This window comes from Phoxinus phoxinus (assembly GCF_949152265.1).
Source record: "Phoxinus phoxinus genome assembly, chromosome: 10".
NCBI classification, from domain to species: Eukaryota; Metazoa; Chordata; class Actinopteri; order Cypriniformes; family Leuciscidae; genus Phoxinus; species Phoxinus phoxinus.
Window position 1 is genome coordinate 30,141,041 of NC_136885.1, and position 17,235 is coordinate 30,158,275.

At 36.4% G+C, this 17,235-nt stretch overlaps 2 protein-coding genes across 2 annotated transcripts in view; one reads left to right on the forward strand and one right to left on the reverse strand.

Annotated features, from left to right (window-relative positions):
• Positions 1–17,235, forward strand: part of adam22 (ADAM metallopeptidase domain 22) — a 59,373-nt gene that overhangs the window by 23,830 nt on the left and 18,308 nt on the right. Inside the window, exons 6-15 of the mRNA XM_079626769.1 lie at positions 6,613–6,815; positions 8,377–8,438; positions 9,036–9,105; positions 9,263–9,333; positions 10,048–10,122; positions 10,275–10,346; positions 13,293–13,459; positions 13,564–13,648; positions 13,732–13,816; positions 13,944–13,995. Coding sequence (XP_079482895.1) covers positions 6,613–6,815; positions 8,377–8,438; positions 9,036–9,105; positions 9,263–9,333; positions 10,048–10,122; positions 10,275–10,346; positions 13,293–13,459; positions 13,564–13,648; positions 13,732–13,816; positions 13,944–13,995 — 942 coding nt within the window. The remainder of the gene's footprint in view (positions 1–6,612; positions 6,816–8,376; positions 8,439–9,035; positions 9,106–9,262; positions 9,334–10,047; positions 10,123–10,274; positions 10,347–13,292; positions 13,460–13,563; positions 13,649–13,731; positions 13,817–13,943; positions 13,996–17,235) is intronic.
• cldn12 (claudin 12) lies at positions 4,256–8,476 on the reverse strand. Its single transcript, XM_079624786.1, has 3 exons — positions 8,302–8,476; positions 7,064–7,366; positions 4,256–6,800 (listed from the first exon to the last, which is right to left on the reverse strand). The coding sequence occupies exons 2-3, from the start codon at positions 7,338–7,340 to the stop codon at positions 6,037–6,039; spliced, it is 1,041 nt and encodes a 346-aa protein (XP_079480912.1). The 5' UTR covers positions 7,341–7,366; positions 8,302–8,476; the 3' UTR covers positions 4,256–6,036.

The following is a 17,235-nucleotide window of genomic DNA, read 5'->3' on the forward strand; positions in this document are numbered from 1 at the left end:
AAAGGAAAAATAATGATTGTATTTGCCACAATTTCTATACTACTGCATCTCTACTTTTGTTTTAATGTGTATAGATTGAAACCTTTTTTTGAAATTGTGGGGTGGGGGCTGGTGACTAGAATGGTCCCATGAAACACGTGTCGTATATCCCATGTTTTCTGGGGGTAACCGATGGGTTTGGTAAAAGAAAAAACCTGATATTTAATGTATTATTTTTTAAAAACCCTGACCTTGTCCGTTGGTATTCTGTGCACAGCTGTGCTGGTTCGTAAGACTATCTCACCACAGTTCACTCCGACTCGAAATACAAGTACATGAATTGTATTTATGTTACTACAATGTGCTAAGTTCTAGTAAGGGTGGTCAATGAGTAGTTTAAAAAGCCTTTTAATCACAGTATATGTTGGTGTAAGATGATGTCCCCCCCAACACAACACACACACACAGAAACTATGCCCTGGATGAAAACTACTTGATAGTGATTGTTTGAGGCAAGGAAATGACCCAGAGCCGTTTAACAGGGTTTTTCCTGTGCAGACAGGCCATAAGTTGACCGATAAGCCCATCACACAGTCGATAGAGACACCTGACTCTGCTAAAGCACAGCTATTATCTGCTAATGGCAGAATCCCACATGAGCACTCCCAGAGAACGAGGAGGACATATCTGTGAAAGACGAGCTAATGCTGTGTCACTGAGACACTAAGGTTTTAGAGAGGAAAATATAATTTCTTAACCTCAGAATGGTGATCTGATTCATTAAGTGATTCACAGAGGAAAATGCTAATGAAGAAATTTTGTGTCATTTACGAGCAAAAGGTGAAAGGCTGAAATGTTAAAGCTCTCTTATTAACAGGAGAATGAAACCAGCTTAGTGACACAGAAGGGAGTTTATGATACATCTACAGTTTGCTTTTATCTGTCAGTGCTTTGTTTGATCTGTCACAGTCGTATATTATAAATCTTTATTTATGCTCTCAGAAATGTCTTTAAGGTAATAGTCAGAAGTCATTTTAATATATAATACATTCACTTCAGCATCTCTCTCTCTCTCTCTCTCTCACACACACACACACACACACACACACACACACACACACACACACACACACACACACACACACACACACACACACACACACACACACACACACATATAATGTATATATATATATACACATTTATTAAACACACAAATATAATGTATATATATATTTATTAAACTGTGTGTGTGTGTGTGTGTGTGTGTGTGTGTTTGTGTGTGTGTGTGTGAGATTAATAAATGTACATTGTATGTATATATTTATTTTCGTAATTTTATATATATTATTTCCGAAAATAAAGTGCAACATAATAAAATCGCCGCTTGAAGTGTAGACAGATTAGTTGATTATAATGGGAGCAATAGTTTTTCGATAGTTTTTTTCTATATGAATCTCAAGACCTTTGTATCTGACGTTACTGATTCCTAGTTTGGCTCTATAGTTAGTAGTTTTTTCCACTCCACAACTGCCTTTTCCTCCGGTAATGTGTGGAATGGTTGTCTTCTTCTTCCGGTTGTTGAGTAATGCTTCGTCAGCTTGTCTCATGAGCATCTCACCCTTTTATTTATCATCTTTATCCTGATGGTTTGGTCATGTTTCATATATCAACCCCATGACCTTGCGTTTTGGTGACCTCAGCTACAGGGCAGTCCTCTTATCTGATTCATTCAGACACAAACTAGAGGGGCAGCATCGTCCTGTTCACCATATGGCACATGCATCTGTCATCCGCCTCACACTGCAGCAGGGGACATGAGAACGTGTCCCTCTTTGGCCTCTGTAGCGTCTCTCAATGCTAGATGCTGCACAGAGCTCACAGTACATCCAGGGTCTCTGCCTCACAGCCCACCTAGAGTCGACACGAAATCAAAGTGGACGCTGTTTGCTTTCTTAATCATGTTTGTGATTTTATGCACGATTCATAAGTTTCCAAAGTAAAAATGTGAATCCTTGCAATCAGTCAAAATATAGTAACTATATTGTTCAATTGATGTCAGCTCGGCTGTCTAAGCCAAATACCTAAGAATATACAGTATATTTACAGATAGCTTACTAGCTTTTCTAAATTCTTTCACAGTAACAAAAAAAAAAAAAACTAATTTATTTAATAAATTATATATTTTACAATAAATGTATGTTTTTTAATAATTATATTTTTTACACTTGTTTTACTTTATTTTTTTATCATAAAATTATCATAAAATTATAAAAAAAACGAACTGACCCGAGATTTTGAACAGTAGTATATTTTATTACAATATATCAATATTATTGTTTATATTTATTAATAATAATACAAATTTAACAGGAATTTAATTCTGGTTAATGTTAATTTATAAAGGTTAAGGCAGTAATAGCAAAATACATATTTAAAAAAGAAGCACTTATGAGATACATTGAGGTGCTCCCAAATTTATTGCAGTTGTTTGTGATGCCAAACTTATTCTCTGGATATACACTAGTTTAATTTGTAATTATGAAATAAAAATCTAATATTGATATATGTAATGAATTAATTCAATCTTACGCTTGCCGGACAGTCAGGCTGATAGTGTTGGGGGTGGGAGATTGTCTCAGGCACCCCACCCCCTCAACATCCTTAACACACTTTCCAAAAAAAAAGAAGAAAGTGTGCCAACCCCCAACCTGCTTTCTATTCATGATCTAGTCCCCAAGAGAACACACACACACCCTCCTCTGATCCAATACAGAAAACCCCATCTTATTTTAAGCCAATACATCTGATAGGCCATCTGCGTTATACGGCTAATCCTTCACAAAATGCTGCTTCTCATACGCGGGGTGTATATGGGGGGTGGAGTGGAACAGCCTCCACAGAAACGAGGTCTGTGTCTCCCTCGTCTTTCTTATCTAGCGCACTGATATTCCCCACTGGCAGCATGTGGAAGCGTGCCGTGCAGGAGTGTGGTGTTCCTGTAGCTCAGCTGCTAGAGCATGGAGCAAATGCCCGATAAACGTGCCTCCAATGCACTGTAGGTCACTATGGATAGAAGTTTTTGCCAAATGCAGTGATTTAATTGTTAAATATTGGAGTTGTTGGATATTTCATGTCAGCTTTTGTTTAATGTATTGAGAATGACTGGCTCTGTTCCAGAACCTTAGTGAGCCTTGCTAACTTTCTGAAGCAGCATCCCGAATTAAAGGGATAGTTCACGCAAAAATGAAAAGTCTGTCATTATTTAATCACCCTCATGTTGTTCCAAATCTGTGTGAGTTTCTTTCTTCTTGAATACAAAAGAAGATATTTTAAAGAATGTTGGAAACCATGCAGTTGATGGCACTCATTGATTGCCAATTTGCCATAGTATTTTTTTCCCCTACTTTTGAAGGCAATGGGTTCAAACAGAAGTCACTTTCAAATTGAGCAGCTTTCTGTTGGTCGTGGCAAATAAAAAAAAATTCTGGGTAAATTTTCCGCCCTTCTGCGAAAATCCCTATTGCATGGATTCCCGGTAAAATTACTGGATTTTGCCCACAAAAATTTGCCAAACAATGGTAAATGTGACTGCACCTTTTAAAATACTCTAGGCATATCAAAATTTCATTTGATTTCAGTAGAATTTGCATTAATTTAGCGTACCTATGCTTTCGACATTGTACTCTACCACACACAAATATTGGATACCCAATTGGTTTAACCAATATTTATTCATAAAACCTTTATTGAATTATAATCAATATTTTTTTCTTGCTTTGCTTCCAATGTCATTTTTATCTTAATGTTTTTCATGTTATTTTGACAAACATATTCTAACCTCATCTTTTGAGCTTTAATAGAAATACATATCATGAATAGTCAATAAATAACTCAGTGCTGGGTAGTAACTGATTACAGTACATTTAATCTGGATTGTGTAATCAGATTCCAAAAAATGTTGTATTTATAATTATTACATTATAAAATTCTCATAATCAGGTTAGTGATCTTATGGATTGCATGATTACATATTATTCACACAATGGCAGTAAACTATTCTTTTTACTCTGTAAAAAAAAAATCCAATTGTGTGTCATATCATTTAGCTTCATGGCCATGTAAATAAATTTGTGATGCTTCTAAATTTGGGGACAAAATTACACCATGTATGAGATGAATAAATCAGCAACTTACTAAACACTGTCTAAATCATATTCAGTGACCTTCACTAATTATTGATTTGGACAAAAATATTTCAAACCTAGAAAACTTTGAACATGTAATGATTTCATGTTTATTATTGTTTGCTTATGTAATGGAGGGATTCCCAAACTTGACAAAACCTAAAATATCAATACTTTTATTTTGATAGTTTTTATTTTAAAATAATTTATTCACTTTAATTAATTTTTTTATGATTTAATTAATCATTAGCTTTTCATCAACTCCCAATCCCCCTATAGTTCTTTCATTAACCCGTTTGGGAAATATTTTAAATAAGATCAAAAGTAATATAAAAGTAATCTAAAAGTATACAGAATACATTACCTAAAATTTGTAATCTAAATTACATTACCAACTACAATTATCATCATATAATAAGCAGACTAAATTTTGTAAGTAATCTGCCCAGCACTGTCTACAAGTATGTTCACCCAAGCAAAGAAATTGAGTCTTGCATTTCAACAAATCGAAGCAAACATGTCATTCAATAAATTGCATTTTAATAAAAAGACCATTCAAGACATTAGTAGTCCATATACTATGTAAAAAAAAAAACATGAATTAAAATTAACATTTTGCAACAGAGCTTTCCAGAAAAAGGCAAAATGAAAATAGATCTGTGCAATATTTCATAGGCAATGTAAGACAAACTATTTGTTTTTAAGACATTAGTGTTTTTCTCTTAATACATTAATGGAACATGTGACTACACAACAGTAAACAAACATTACTATGAGTTACATTGCAGTGACTTCTCTGGTGCGGGACCTTTAAAAAGCAACAATAAAAACATTTGCCCTGAAAAGAAGAGACTGGAATGTAATGAAGTGTTTCATTAAAGGTATGATGCTCATGTAAGGCTCATTATAAATCAAGAAGTGGAGGTACAGTCATGATAAGAGTAGTTAAACTTTTCAAAGGCATCAGGCAGAGACGAGTAACATGAGTTAAACTACCAAGGTAATTTTTTCAAACCTGCAAACTCTTCTTCAATGTAGAAAAAGACACAAAAACAGAGACCGTCAGTGTTGATTTAGCATTTTGACCATTTTTAAACTGAAAACAGAACAGAAATTAAAATAAATGTTTCTATCAAATTCAAACATAATAATAAACAATTATTTATCCTTCACATATTGTCAAGTAACAACCACACAAAGCAAAAAAAAAAAACGTGTTCAGGTATTAGAATTTAGAACAATAGAGCAACGTATTCTCAAAACCACAAATGTGGAACTTCATGGCACTGACATTAATACAAGCCACAGAGATGAGTGTAACCAGTCAATGTAGGGCGGATCTCTTTCTAATAATTAATAATCACATTTAAATATTAGTAGACGTATTCACTAACTAACAAGTTAATACAGTGCTTAACATCAACAATAAGTTCAGTGTTAGTATTGCAGTTTAAAAGCATAATAAAGACATCAGGGTCACGAAACAGGAGCAAAATTATTTTCTGTGTAAATCAAACAAACCAGTCACGCTAAATTGAATGCAACATACTCAGTGAAATTATGAACAGTTTACACAGAAATGTGTTTTGCTTGCGTTTTAAGAATAAAGCACATTAAGAAAGTGATGGTCAACTTCCTAATTCCACTTGTGTTATTGCTTTTATGACCATTTTTCCCTTTTTGGCTATTTTCAGAGCTATAACTAAGAGGCACCTGCTACATCAAGTGAATAAAGCCGCTTCTTTCAAAATTACCATTTTGTTCACTTCAAACTGACCATCACAGCCATTTTCTAATTTCTAATTAATAGAAAAACAATAACAGATTGACCTCTTAGATTTAAAACAACTGTGAACACCCCAACTCAGTGTCAGTCTGTAAGGACAGGAATGTCAATCTCAATGCCTGACATATGGGAGCGTGTGGAATAGCGGTGCCCAGCATACCTCTGGGAGGGGGCGTAGCTTTGCGAGGGGGCGTAGCTCTGTGAGGGGGCGTATCCCTGAGAAGGTGCGTAGCTTTGAGAGGGGGCGTAGCTATACACTTGTGAAGCTCCAACTTCTGAGCCATAACCGTCAGGCACAGTCATCTGTTGCATATAGATGTGGGGCGGCATAGGCTGTGTCGGTACAGGTTGGTACCCCTGTGCTGTGACAAAAGCGGGGGCATCCAAAACAGCTGGAGGGAAGCTCTGGGGGGCGTATGTCATGGGAGAAGGCAAGCCGTTGGTCATGAGGGGCTGCGCGGAGGGGCTGTTGGCCATTAAGGGCATTTCAGGGAGAGGTAGCCAGAAGGGTGAAGGCAGTTTTTTACACATGCAATACCACATGAACATCAGCAGAGCAGCTAAGATCAGACCACCAGCACTGCCGATGGCCACATACACCCCAAACTCAACGGCAAACAGATTTTCGTAGCGCTCGTTAAGGTCGCGCGTGTGGAACAGGAACCAGACGGAGGGTGGCATGGCGATGGCCCCACCTAGAAACAGAAGCATCGCAGCCACTAGGTGGCAGCCTGAACTGTTGACCAAGCAGCGCGAGTTCTTGATGTCATCAGGAGTTTTGGAGCAGCAAGCGGTTTTACACATGCCAGTGAGACAGAGCAGAAGAGCCAAGCTGGAAAACAGCAGACCTGTGCAGAGAAGAGGTTGAGGTTATCAACATTTAATAATAAACTTAGGGCCCTATGATTTCCACGGATCAGAAAATGTGGAAGGAATTGTGCAATCCAGTCATAAAAGTGGCAAAAAGCTGTACACTTAGACATTATTTTGATTAAAAAAATTATATTAAACCATTTAAATGGAATCCAGAAAAAATAAAACAGATAACAGACACATAATATGGCCCTATAAACTGACAAGCAAAGTCACTGAACACATCATGAGCACCTACCTGCAGGTAAACAGAACTGTAGCAGTCTGAGGTCCAACTGATCGACTTTAGAGTACCAGTCCGAATCAAAGTAATAGCAACCCGTAGAACCATCTCGCTGAACACACTTGGTCCACAGGCCGTCGTACACGGTCACGTTTTTGGCATTGCGGTTGAAGGTAAGCAGGCGTGTGGTTCTCCACTGAGGAATGAGCGTAGCGACGATCAACCCACCCATCGACAGCATCGCGACGATGAAGGCGAAGGCATTGGTGGCGTGAATGTCACGACAAGACATGGCTGGAGTCAGGAAAAACTGGAATCCTTGTGGGGAAGAGATAAGAAAGGAAATTGTTATTTAAGAATAATGAAGAGAGAAAGGGTAACATGTTTAAGTCATTAGCAAAAGTTTGGTTACAAATTGAAAATTTAATTATGCTACCAGTGCATGAAAATACGAAAGGTGTACTGTACTGCACTGGTGTATGAGAACTGAACTGGACAATGACATTTTTTGCAGAACTGCTTTATAGGTGAAATTAACTAATTTAATAATTGATGATCTTTACAACAGAACTGAATCAACACTGAACTGACTTGCATTCAAAATGCATACTTTTCCTATTATCACTGTAAAGTTGCTTTGAAACAATCTGTATTGTATAAAGCCCTATATAAATAAAGGTGACTTGATTTGGCTACTGGAAATCTTACTGTCATATAACGTTACCCTCCCTCACAGACATACAGTAAAGATGAGTCAAAAAAAGGGCTAAGTGATGATTGCATTTCTTAAACATGTCGTGTTAAGTAACGTTACTTAAGTGTACGAGTGTGAATATAAGTGTTAATGTAAGTTATGTACCTAAGAGTAGAGTGTATGTAGACTACAATAAATGTCTTTGAGTTTATGTACAATAGACGTGTACTATGGAGAGTAAATGTATGTCTCTGTGTAAATGTCATTACAACAACAATAGATGTGAGACAATCGCATCTCTGTCAGGAATTCCTTACTGAATGTATCCATCACAAGCGATATATTACTTATATTGAAGCTATTTACTTGTATTTCACGAGCTCAACATTTGTGTTTACGGTTTGTTTTGATTCCAGATGTTGTTTGGTTATGATTTATTCAGTATATTCGAGCGCTAACTAGCTAATTTCAGCTAACTGCTAACTTTACGATTCAACCTGTTGCTGCGTATTATTTTCATCTTAGTGACGCTGTCAGGACCAATATATCCCACACATACCTGATTAACAGTGAATTTTAAATGACTCTTTTGGTGATATAACCGTCATTTTCTCACACAATCGGTGATCCTCAGCGTCCCCGTACCGTCGTGTTGTGTTTATAAGGAGGACTCTCAGTCAGGAGCGTGCGGGTGCGGTGCAGCATGACGTCACGTGCGCGCTCACATCGTTCATAGTGTAACGTACATAAGCTGGATAAATATTGCAACATAACTGCGAATCATACAGTGGCATCTAAAAAGGCAATTTTGTTGTTATTTTCACCGACTTAGTCTGGAGTTTCTTCTCGCTTTAAATCAAATTGTATTTTTTGCCACCTGCAAAAAACGCCGATCAAAAGGTTTAGCCTATCTTAGCCTACTTCATTTTTATTTATTGCACCATACACCTTATTATAAATTGTCTTGCCCATTTCTATAAAATAAACTTGCTGTCACACTTGTGAATACTTCTCAGGGTGGTTATATATTTGGTTATATTTCTATATAAATTTCGGTACAATTTTGGATACAAAAGATATTTTGGGTAAAATAATTAAACAGCATAAATGTTACATACAATATATTATAAATATTAAACATTTGTTTAGGCCAACAAACATTGTAAGTATCTACATCTGGAAATCAGACAGTGTCTGCATCTCTCTTTCTTATACAGATTGAGCACTGTGCCTCATCAAATTCAAAGTGTTATGTGGGAGTATTTGACACATAATCATATTTCCTCTCTGCAGGAGGAGGTTCATGTGCACATGATTTATCAGTCTCATAGTTTGGACTCCGCAGAGGACTTCATTTCTGCAGGTATGGACCATTCTCCTATTCAGGTTTCAACCATTATATAGCATGTATACACTAAATCAGGGTCCATGGGGGATCATTAATAAAGCAAAATTATTTAGTTTAGTTTGCGTACACTCTGTGTTCAACTGTCCATACTGATAGTTAATGTTTGTTTAAGTTCATCTGGCAGAGTCACCGTTCCAGAACCCTCCACTGTTCAGTGCCGCCCACAGGAGGAAAAAGAGACAGGTGTGTGTACTGTGAACATTCCTCTCTCTCTCTCTCTCTCTCTCTCTCTCTCTCTCTCTCTCTCTCTCTCTCTCTCTCTCTCTCTCTCTCTCTCTCTCTCTCTCTGTTTCGTCTATCTTTTTCTCACCATCTCTGGTCCTCTCATGAAATATTTAGAGCAGGGCTGTATGGCAGTAATGTATAGATCAGCTGTTCCTCTGCAGTAAGCATGTTTTGCGTGCTGCAGGGTGATATGAAACATGTTTTTCACTAGGTTTGGGAGTCGAGAACAGTTCTAATTCAAAACAGGTTCCTTTTAAAAAAAATATTCGAATACAAGGACGTGATGTTTATTCTGCATTCTTCTAATTATTTTGATGGAACGCTATAACAAAATAGGAATAAATTTGCAGTATGCGCATCTGTGCTTCTTTAAACTTTGCTGTTGTCGTGAAAATGTGTTGGTGCATGTCAGACTGAACATACATTGTTTTTTGGAATTTAAAGTTATTTTTGGATTATTATGCTTTGTTAAGACTTCATAACAGGCTGCTGATAGTATTGAATGCATTAAGATTACTTTCCACACTTTATAATGGTTTATTTCTTCAAAACTACTCATAAGGGAACCATAATTGGAATTGATTCCAGATCTCATCCCTTGTCACTATCTCAGAACTCATCAGAACCTTAAACTACAGGAAAATAATGCACAATGTCAAATTTCTCACACAGATATCGCGAAATCCACGGAGTGTTGCAGATGAGACCAAATATGTAGAGCTGATGGTCATAAATGATCATTTAATGGTAAGATGAGTGACAGTCCATGATTGACCTACTTATTAACCAACCTGGATGATCAAGTCCAGTGTTCTATGCAATTTATCATTGTTTTTTAGTTTTTTATTATGGCTGTAATTCATTAATTTTACTATGCATTCACGTTCATTTTCCCCTAGTACAAGAAGCATCGCCTTTCCGTTGGACAAACAAACAACTATGCCAAGTCTGTTGTAAATATGGCTGATCTGGTAAGTTTCTCATATAATATACATTTAACAGTCTTTTTTTAATTATGTATGGTTTTATGCCGGGTTCAGACTACACAATCAAAATGTCTGTTACGCTAGTCACTGTGTAAGATAATGCAATTTTCACTCCTAACTCCTTGTTGTGTCGTGGAAAAGAAACATATCACGAGTAAGGGTTAATGCCCGACGAGGTGTCCATTGTCAGGTAGGGCACCTATTATGACATTTAAAATGTTCCTAATGTTGTTTAGGGAGTCCCCAACAACAGTTTTGCATGCATGCAATGACAAAAAACACTTTTGTTGTCGTATAATATGCATTTATTTTTACCTGATTTGCTCACCGACTCCCAAATGATTCGTTCAACGACTCGTTTTTCAAACCCCTCCTTTGCGCGACGCTAATCTGCGTTGATTGGTCAGATGACCCAGCAGTGTTTACAGAGATAATACTTATTTTGAGTACAATGATGCTTTTATCAATTCAATTTTGTTATAATAATGATTATAGTCCACTGCTTTAGTTTGTAGTAAAAAAATAAAAATAAGATAAAGAATTTAATGTTATGTTAGCAAGCATAGCCCAGAGTTCATATTGTAAAAGCACAATCAGTCTTTGTTTGCGTTAGCCCGATGCATAAACGTAACGTTTTTACAAAAAAAAAATATAAAAAAATACAGTTACGTTACTACGAGGTATTACTCTATTCTTTAGACAACTCCGAAAACAACGACAAACACTTCACATATATCAATACAATTGTCATTGAAGACCTAGAAGCTAAACGGTGCTTACACAACAAACAAAATAATTATTAAGCATGCTACATAAAACATAAAAGCAACAATTATTAATAACACTTACAGGTTGTGATACGGAGGAGGAAGCTGATGCAAATACACTTGTAACTGAACCTTCCTTCAATATCAGCCGGCTCGCGAATCCAAGTTTGATTGCATTTAAGTTGGTAAAGCAATCGTCTTCAAAAAGGCGCGAACAAAGCACAAGGCTCGGACTATACTTCTGTGGTATAGTTATATGAATTGTAGCCACTTAGTCTTCAAATGCTCCTCCTTGGGCAGATGAAAAAAGTTGGCTTTTGAGTCGCACTTCAGAACACAGCGTCTCGTCGCCATGATATTTTCCCTGGCCTTGGAGCGCAATAAGTGGGCGTATCGTATTCAAATAACTTGACAAGTTGACGTCATCTAGTCAGAGAAAAAGCTTCGGTCTTCTAACGATTCATAAAAATGACTCAGAGTCGACTCTTACTTTCGAAACACAATAACTTTATATACGGTGCACTTTCATATTTCAAACTTTGCAGGATGTTTTTGTTCACTTAGATCTATTTACACACTACATGAAAAGTAAATTTCAAAATTCCATAATAGGTGCCCTTTAATGGACGATGGCGAGGCGTGAACCGTCCGGCGCGCAACGGAGTCAGCCGAAGTCCATTAATATCTGACAATGGACACCTTGAAGGGCATTAACCCGCTTATACCATGTTCACTTGCCAAATAACACATTTTTAAAACATTAGTTTATATTTTAATTCGTTTTACAATCGAAATCTAACGGTTTTAGAACTCCTTGACTAGGTGTCCTTCATCACTTTTTAATCGACACCCTGCAGCCAATCAGAATCGAGTATCCACCCAGACCATGGTATAACCAGAAATAACGACCAGTCATCGCTTGCCATCTTTAACAACTTGCGTGATGTCATCGAGAAGGCGGAACTAGCGAGTGACTTCCAGAAACAAGAGTGTAAACGTTCGCCAGTATTTATCTATTTTCACTCTGTCATGGTATTCCGTCGAGGAAACATCATAAAGGCAGTATTATTGTTGCCATTGCTTTCCTCCATTGCATAATTACACCTAGCAGCACCAATACCATTGTCTTTCTTTCGTTTCGCCATTTTTGAAAGCGACAGGTGAAACTCAAACAATTAGAATATGATGCAAAAGTTCATTTATTTCAGTAATTCAACTTAAAAGGTGAAACTAATATATTATACAGACTCATTACATGCAAAGTGAGATATTTCAAGCCTTTATTTGTGAAATACAGCATACAGCTATGAAAACCCCTAAGTCAAAATTAAAATATTGTGAAGGGGTTTTCATAGCTGTAAGCCATAATCATCAAAATTATAACAAATAAAGGCTTGAAATATCTCACTTTGCATGTACTGAGTCTATATAATATATTAGTTTCACCTTTTAAGTTGAATTACTGAAATAAATGAACTTTTGCACCATATACTAATTTTTCGAGTTTCACCTGTATGTACGCAAGAGCTTCTGTGCTTCTATTGGTCAACGTCACAGATGTGACTAAACCTGTTGTGGAGGACAGAATATCCATGCTTCTGTCGGGATGTTGTGAAGCATTACAGATTGGTTGTCGTCCACTATGACAAAATACGATAAAGCGATCGGAATGAGATACAACTATCGATTCTTGTGTCCACATGCACATATGACACCCTACGTCAAATGGATCTGAACCCAGAATAACTTACATTGTCTATGTATTAAACAGATAATATTATAACTGCAGAAGGCTGATCCTCAAGACAAATAGATCAGGCTGACACTCTTGTCATGAGCTGATTTATCTGCTTGTTTGTCTGTCTGTCTGCCCTTGACAGTCCCATAAACATTCCTCTCTCTCTCTCTCTCTCTCTCTCTCTCTCTCTCTCTCTCTCTCTCTCTCTCTCTCTCTCTCTCTCTCTCTCTCTCTCTCTCTCGTGAGAGACAGCTGGCATTTGGCTGCTTCAGCTTGTTGTTCATTATGTCATTATGAGCTCTAGAAAGAAAAAAGATCCATCATTCTGCAGTTGTCACGTGTCCTTTGAATTCAGAATTACATGAAAGAGATGCAATTCTTTATTCACCTGTTGTTAATAAGTACATAATCTTTTTGTATCTTCAGTATTTCAAAGAGCAACTCAACACTAGAATTGTCTTGGTTGCAATGGAAACGTGGGCGGCAGACAACAGGTTTAACATCAACGATGACCCCATGGTGACATTACGAGAGTTTATGAAGTACCGAAGAGATTTTATTAAAGAAAAGTGTGACTCCGTTCACCTTTTCTCGTGAGTTATAAAGACAACACACGCACACACTCATACACACTGCAGACATTATTTTTATGATCAAGTGAAAGGACATTTCTAACGAGTTTTCTGTCTGCCTCCAGGGGCAACCGTTTCCATAGCAACTGGGGAGGAGCTTCATACATGGGCGGAGTCTGCTCGCTCACTAAAGGAGGCGGAGTCAATGAGGTTTGTGGTTGTGGTTATGGAAGATGCTTTTAAGTAATGAAAATTAATCTGTTTTATTTGGGTGTTTTTTTCTGATTTTTTAGTATGGAAAGGAAATGGCCATAACTCTCGCTCAGTCACTGGGACAAAATATCGGCATCTTTTCTGATAAGAAACGCATTTTAAACGGTGAGTGTTCTCATTTCTTATTCTAACCTTTATATTTTTCACGCGTGTACTTTGGCAGTAAACACAGGAGTACTCACACATACAGACTCTCATAGTTTTTCCACTGTAATCCATCTTTCCCACACAGGGGAGTGCAAGTGTGACGATAAATGGACTGGCTGCATAATGGATGATGTTGGGTAAGTTTCTAATAAAGCAGATTTCCCAGATCTCCTAACACACATTACTCACTTAAGTTTTGAGACCCTATTGGAAATGCATATTAGTCTTACTAAAACAGCCTGTCATGCTTTGTGCTGAGTCTGTGTTCCTGTGTTGTGTTGCTTTATTAACGTTACATTAAATGTAGACAAAGTAACAGTGTTTGAAATTTGTGCCACTCGCTGTGATCCATAACGCTTTCTGTCACATCAGATGTTGTTAACTGGCAGCTAGTAAGAAACTGAGACAGATTTAAATGCTATTTCTCATGACAGTCCACTAGGTGGCAGTAAATAATTTGGCATCTCTATTCATCTGTCTCGGTGCTTATTCATATCTGTGTCCTGTTTTCATTTTCATGGGAACCTCACAGACTCACAAAACCTTCCACAAAATATGCACATTTCAAAATCACATTTCACCCTATAATCAATTCTTATTACTGTAATCCCAAAAATAACCTCATTCTAATTCCTGTTTGTGTGTGTATATATATACAGTGCTATGCATAAGTTTAGACACCCATGCTAAAGTTGCCTAAAAAGAGGAATAAAAAATCATCTTTTGGAAATTTATCTTAATGCCTTAATTTAAAAAATGAGGAAAACTCCAACCTTTAAGGACACCAATTTTCTTTGTGAATGAATAATGTATCGTTAAAAAATAAATGTTCTTCCTTAAAATACAGGGTGCATAAGTTTGGACAACCCTATGTTAAATTCCCATAGAGGCAGGCAGATTTTTATTTTTAAAGGCCAGTTACTTCATGGATCCAGGATACTCTGCATCCTGATAAAGTTCCCTTGGCCTCTGGAATTAAAATAGCCCCACATCATCACACACCCTTCACCATACCTGGAGATTGACATGGGGTACTTTCCATAAGATCATCTTTCAATGCAAATCAAACCAGCTGTTAGGCTAACTGAAATAAAACCATGCCAATGTCCAGGTATGGTGAAGGGTGTGTGATGATGTGGGGCTATTTTAATTCCAGAGGCCAAGGGAACTTTATCAGGATGCAGAGTATCCTGGATCCATGAAGTAACTGGCCTTTAAAAATAAAAATCTGCCTGCCTCTATGGGAATTTAACATAGTGGTGTCCAAACTTATGCACCCTGTATTTTAAGGAAGAACATTTATTTTTTAACGATACATTATTCATTCACAAAGAAAATTGGTGTCCTTAAAGGTTGGATTTTTCCTCATTTTTTAAATTAAGGCATTAAGATAAATTTCCAAAAGATGATTTTTTATTCCTCTTTTTAGGCAACTTTAGCATGGGTGTCTAAACTTATGCATAGCACTGTATATATATGTGTGTGTGTGTGTGTGTGTGTGTGTGTGTGTGTGTGTGTGTGTGTGTGTGTGTGTGTGTGTGTGTGTGTGTGTGTGTGTGTGTGTGTGTGTGTGTGTGTGTGTGTGTGTGTGTGTGTGTGTGTGTGAAAAATTTGAATATGGTGCAAAAGTTAATTTCAGTAATTCAACTTAAAAGGTGAAACTAATATATTATATAGACTCATTACATGCAAAGTGAGATATTTCAAGCCTTTATTTGTTATAATTTTGATGATTATGGCTTACAGCTATGAAAACCTTTTCACAATATTCTAATTTTGAATTTGGGGTTTTCATAAGCTGTAAGCCATAATCATCAAAATTATAACAAATAAAGGCTTGAAATATCTCACTTTGCATGTAATGAGTCTATATAATATATTAGTTTCACCTTTTAAGTTGAATTACTGAAATAAATGAACTTTTGCACCATATACTAATTTTTTGTGTTTCACCTGTATATACTGTGTGTGTGTATATATATATTTGTGTGTGTGTGTGTGTGTGTGTGTGTATATATATATATATATATATATATATATATATATATATTAGGGCTGTCAAAAGATTAATCGCGATTAATCACGATTAATCGCATCCAAAATAAAAGTTTGTGTTTACATAATATATGTGTGTGTACTGTGTATAATTATTATGCATAAATACACACACATTCATGTATATATTTAAGAAATATTTGCATTTATATACTGTATATACATTTATATAATTTATATTATATATAAATATTTTATATATAAATATAACCAATTTTTCTTAAATATATATATGATTGTGTGTGTTTTTATATATATAAATAATTATACATAGTACACACACATAAACATATAAACACAAACTTTTATTATGGATGTGATTAATCGCGATTAATCTTTTGACAGCCCTAATATATATATGTGTGTGTGTGTGTGTGTGTGTGTATACCTTATATACATATATACTGTGTGTGTGTATATATATAATTGTTGTTGTCTTTTTGTTTTGTTTTTTGATAATGGGTTAAAATAAGACGTTTTTGTGAGACTGACCAATGAACTCCCGTGTAAAATTAGAACACAATATTCTCAACATTTAATGAGAAAGTGTTATGGATCATATTAGTCCAATTTTCTATTTTTGGCCCTCCACTGTTGACATTTCACATGTGGACATTGACATTTCACTGTTCATGATTCAAATTCATCCTGGATCTTTTTAAGTAATCTCAAAATTCACAAACTGTGTTTGTCAGTGTCAAAGTGAAAAATCAAATGATCAGACGTAGCAAAGCACAACTGATAATTACTATTTATGTCTAAAACAGTCAAAAATGTTCACAGTGGTCATGCGAGAAATGCAGTGATGTGAGGTGATCAGATACGTGTGATGTGATAGGTGTTTGTTCATGTCACAGTGTGCGTCTGTGTGTGTTGGTTTGTCTTTATCCATGTGTTTTAATACCTTTTGCGTTTCCCCTTGTTCCCGAATGGGACAGCAGGTGAGCAGACGCTTGGCTGTGTCATGCTACTCGCTCGTGTCCTGTCGACCAGTCAGCTGCTGAGTCACTTCAGCCTCGCCCCCCTCACTCCATCTAATAGCATTATGGCCTTAATTTTATTCAGTCAAGAGTGCAATATGGCGAAAGTGCATTATGTTGGAACATTCTGCAGTTTCCTGTGTGCTCTCTTAAATTTTTTCACTGGTTTTTAATTCGGCCGACAGCTCATAGTGGGACATGTTTCATTAAGAGGGGATTGTTGGCATCCTCTCATTTTAAAGGGGTCATATCATGCATTTTTAATCTTTTATTTTGTTCCTGATAATATTAGCTAAGGTCTTTCAGTATTTTTCACCCTCTCTCTGCCCCCTAAATGTTTTT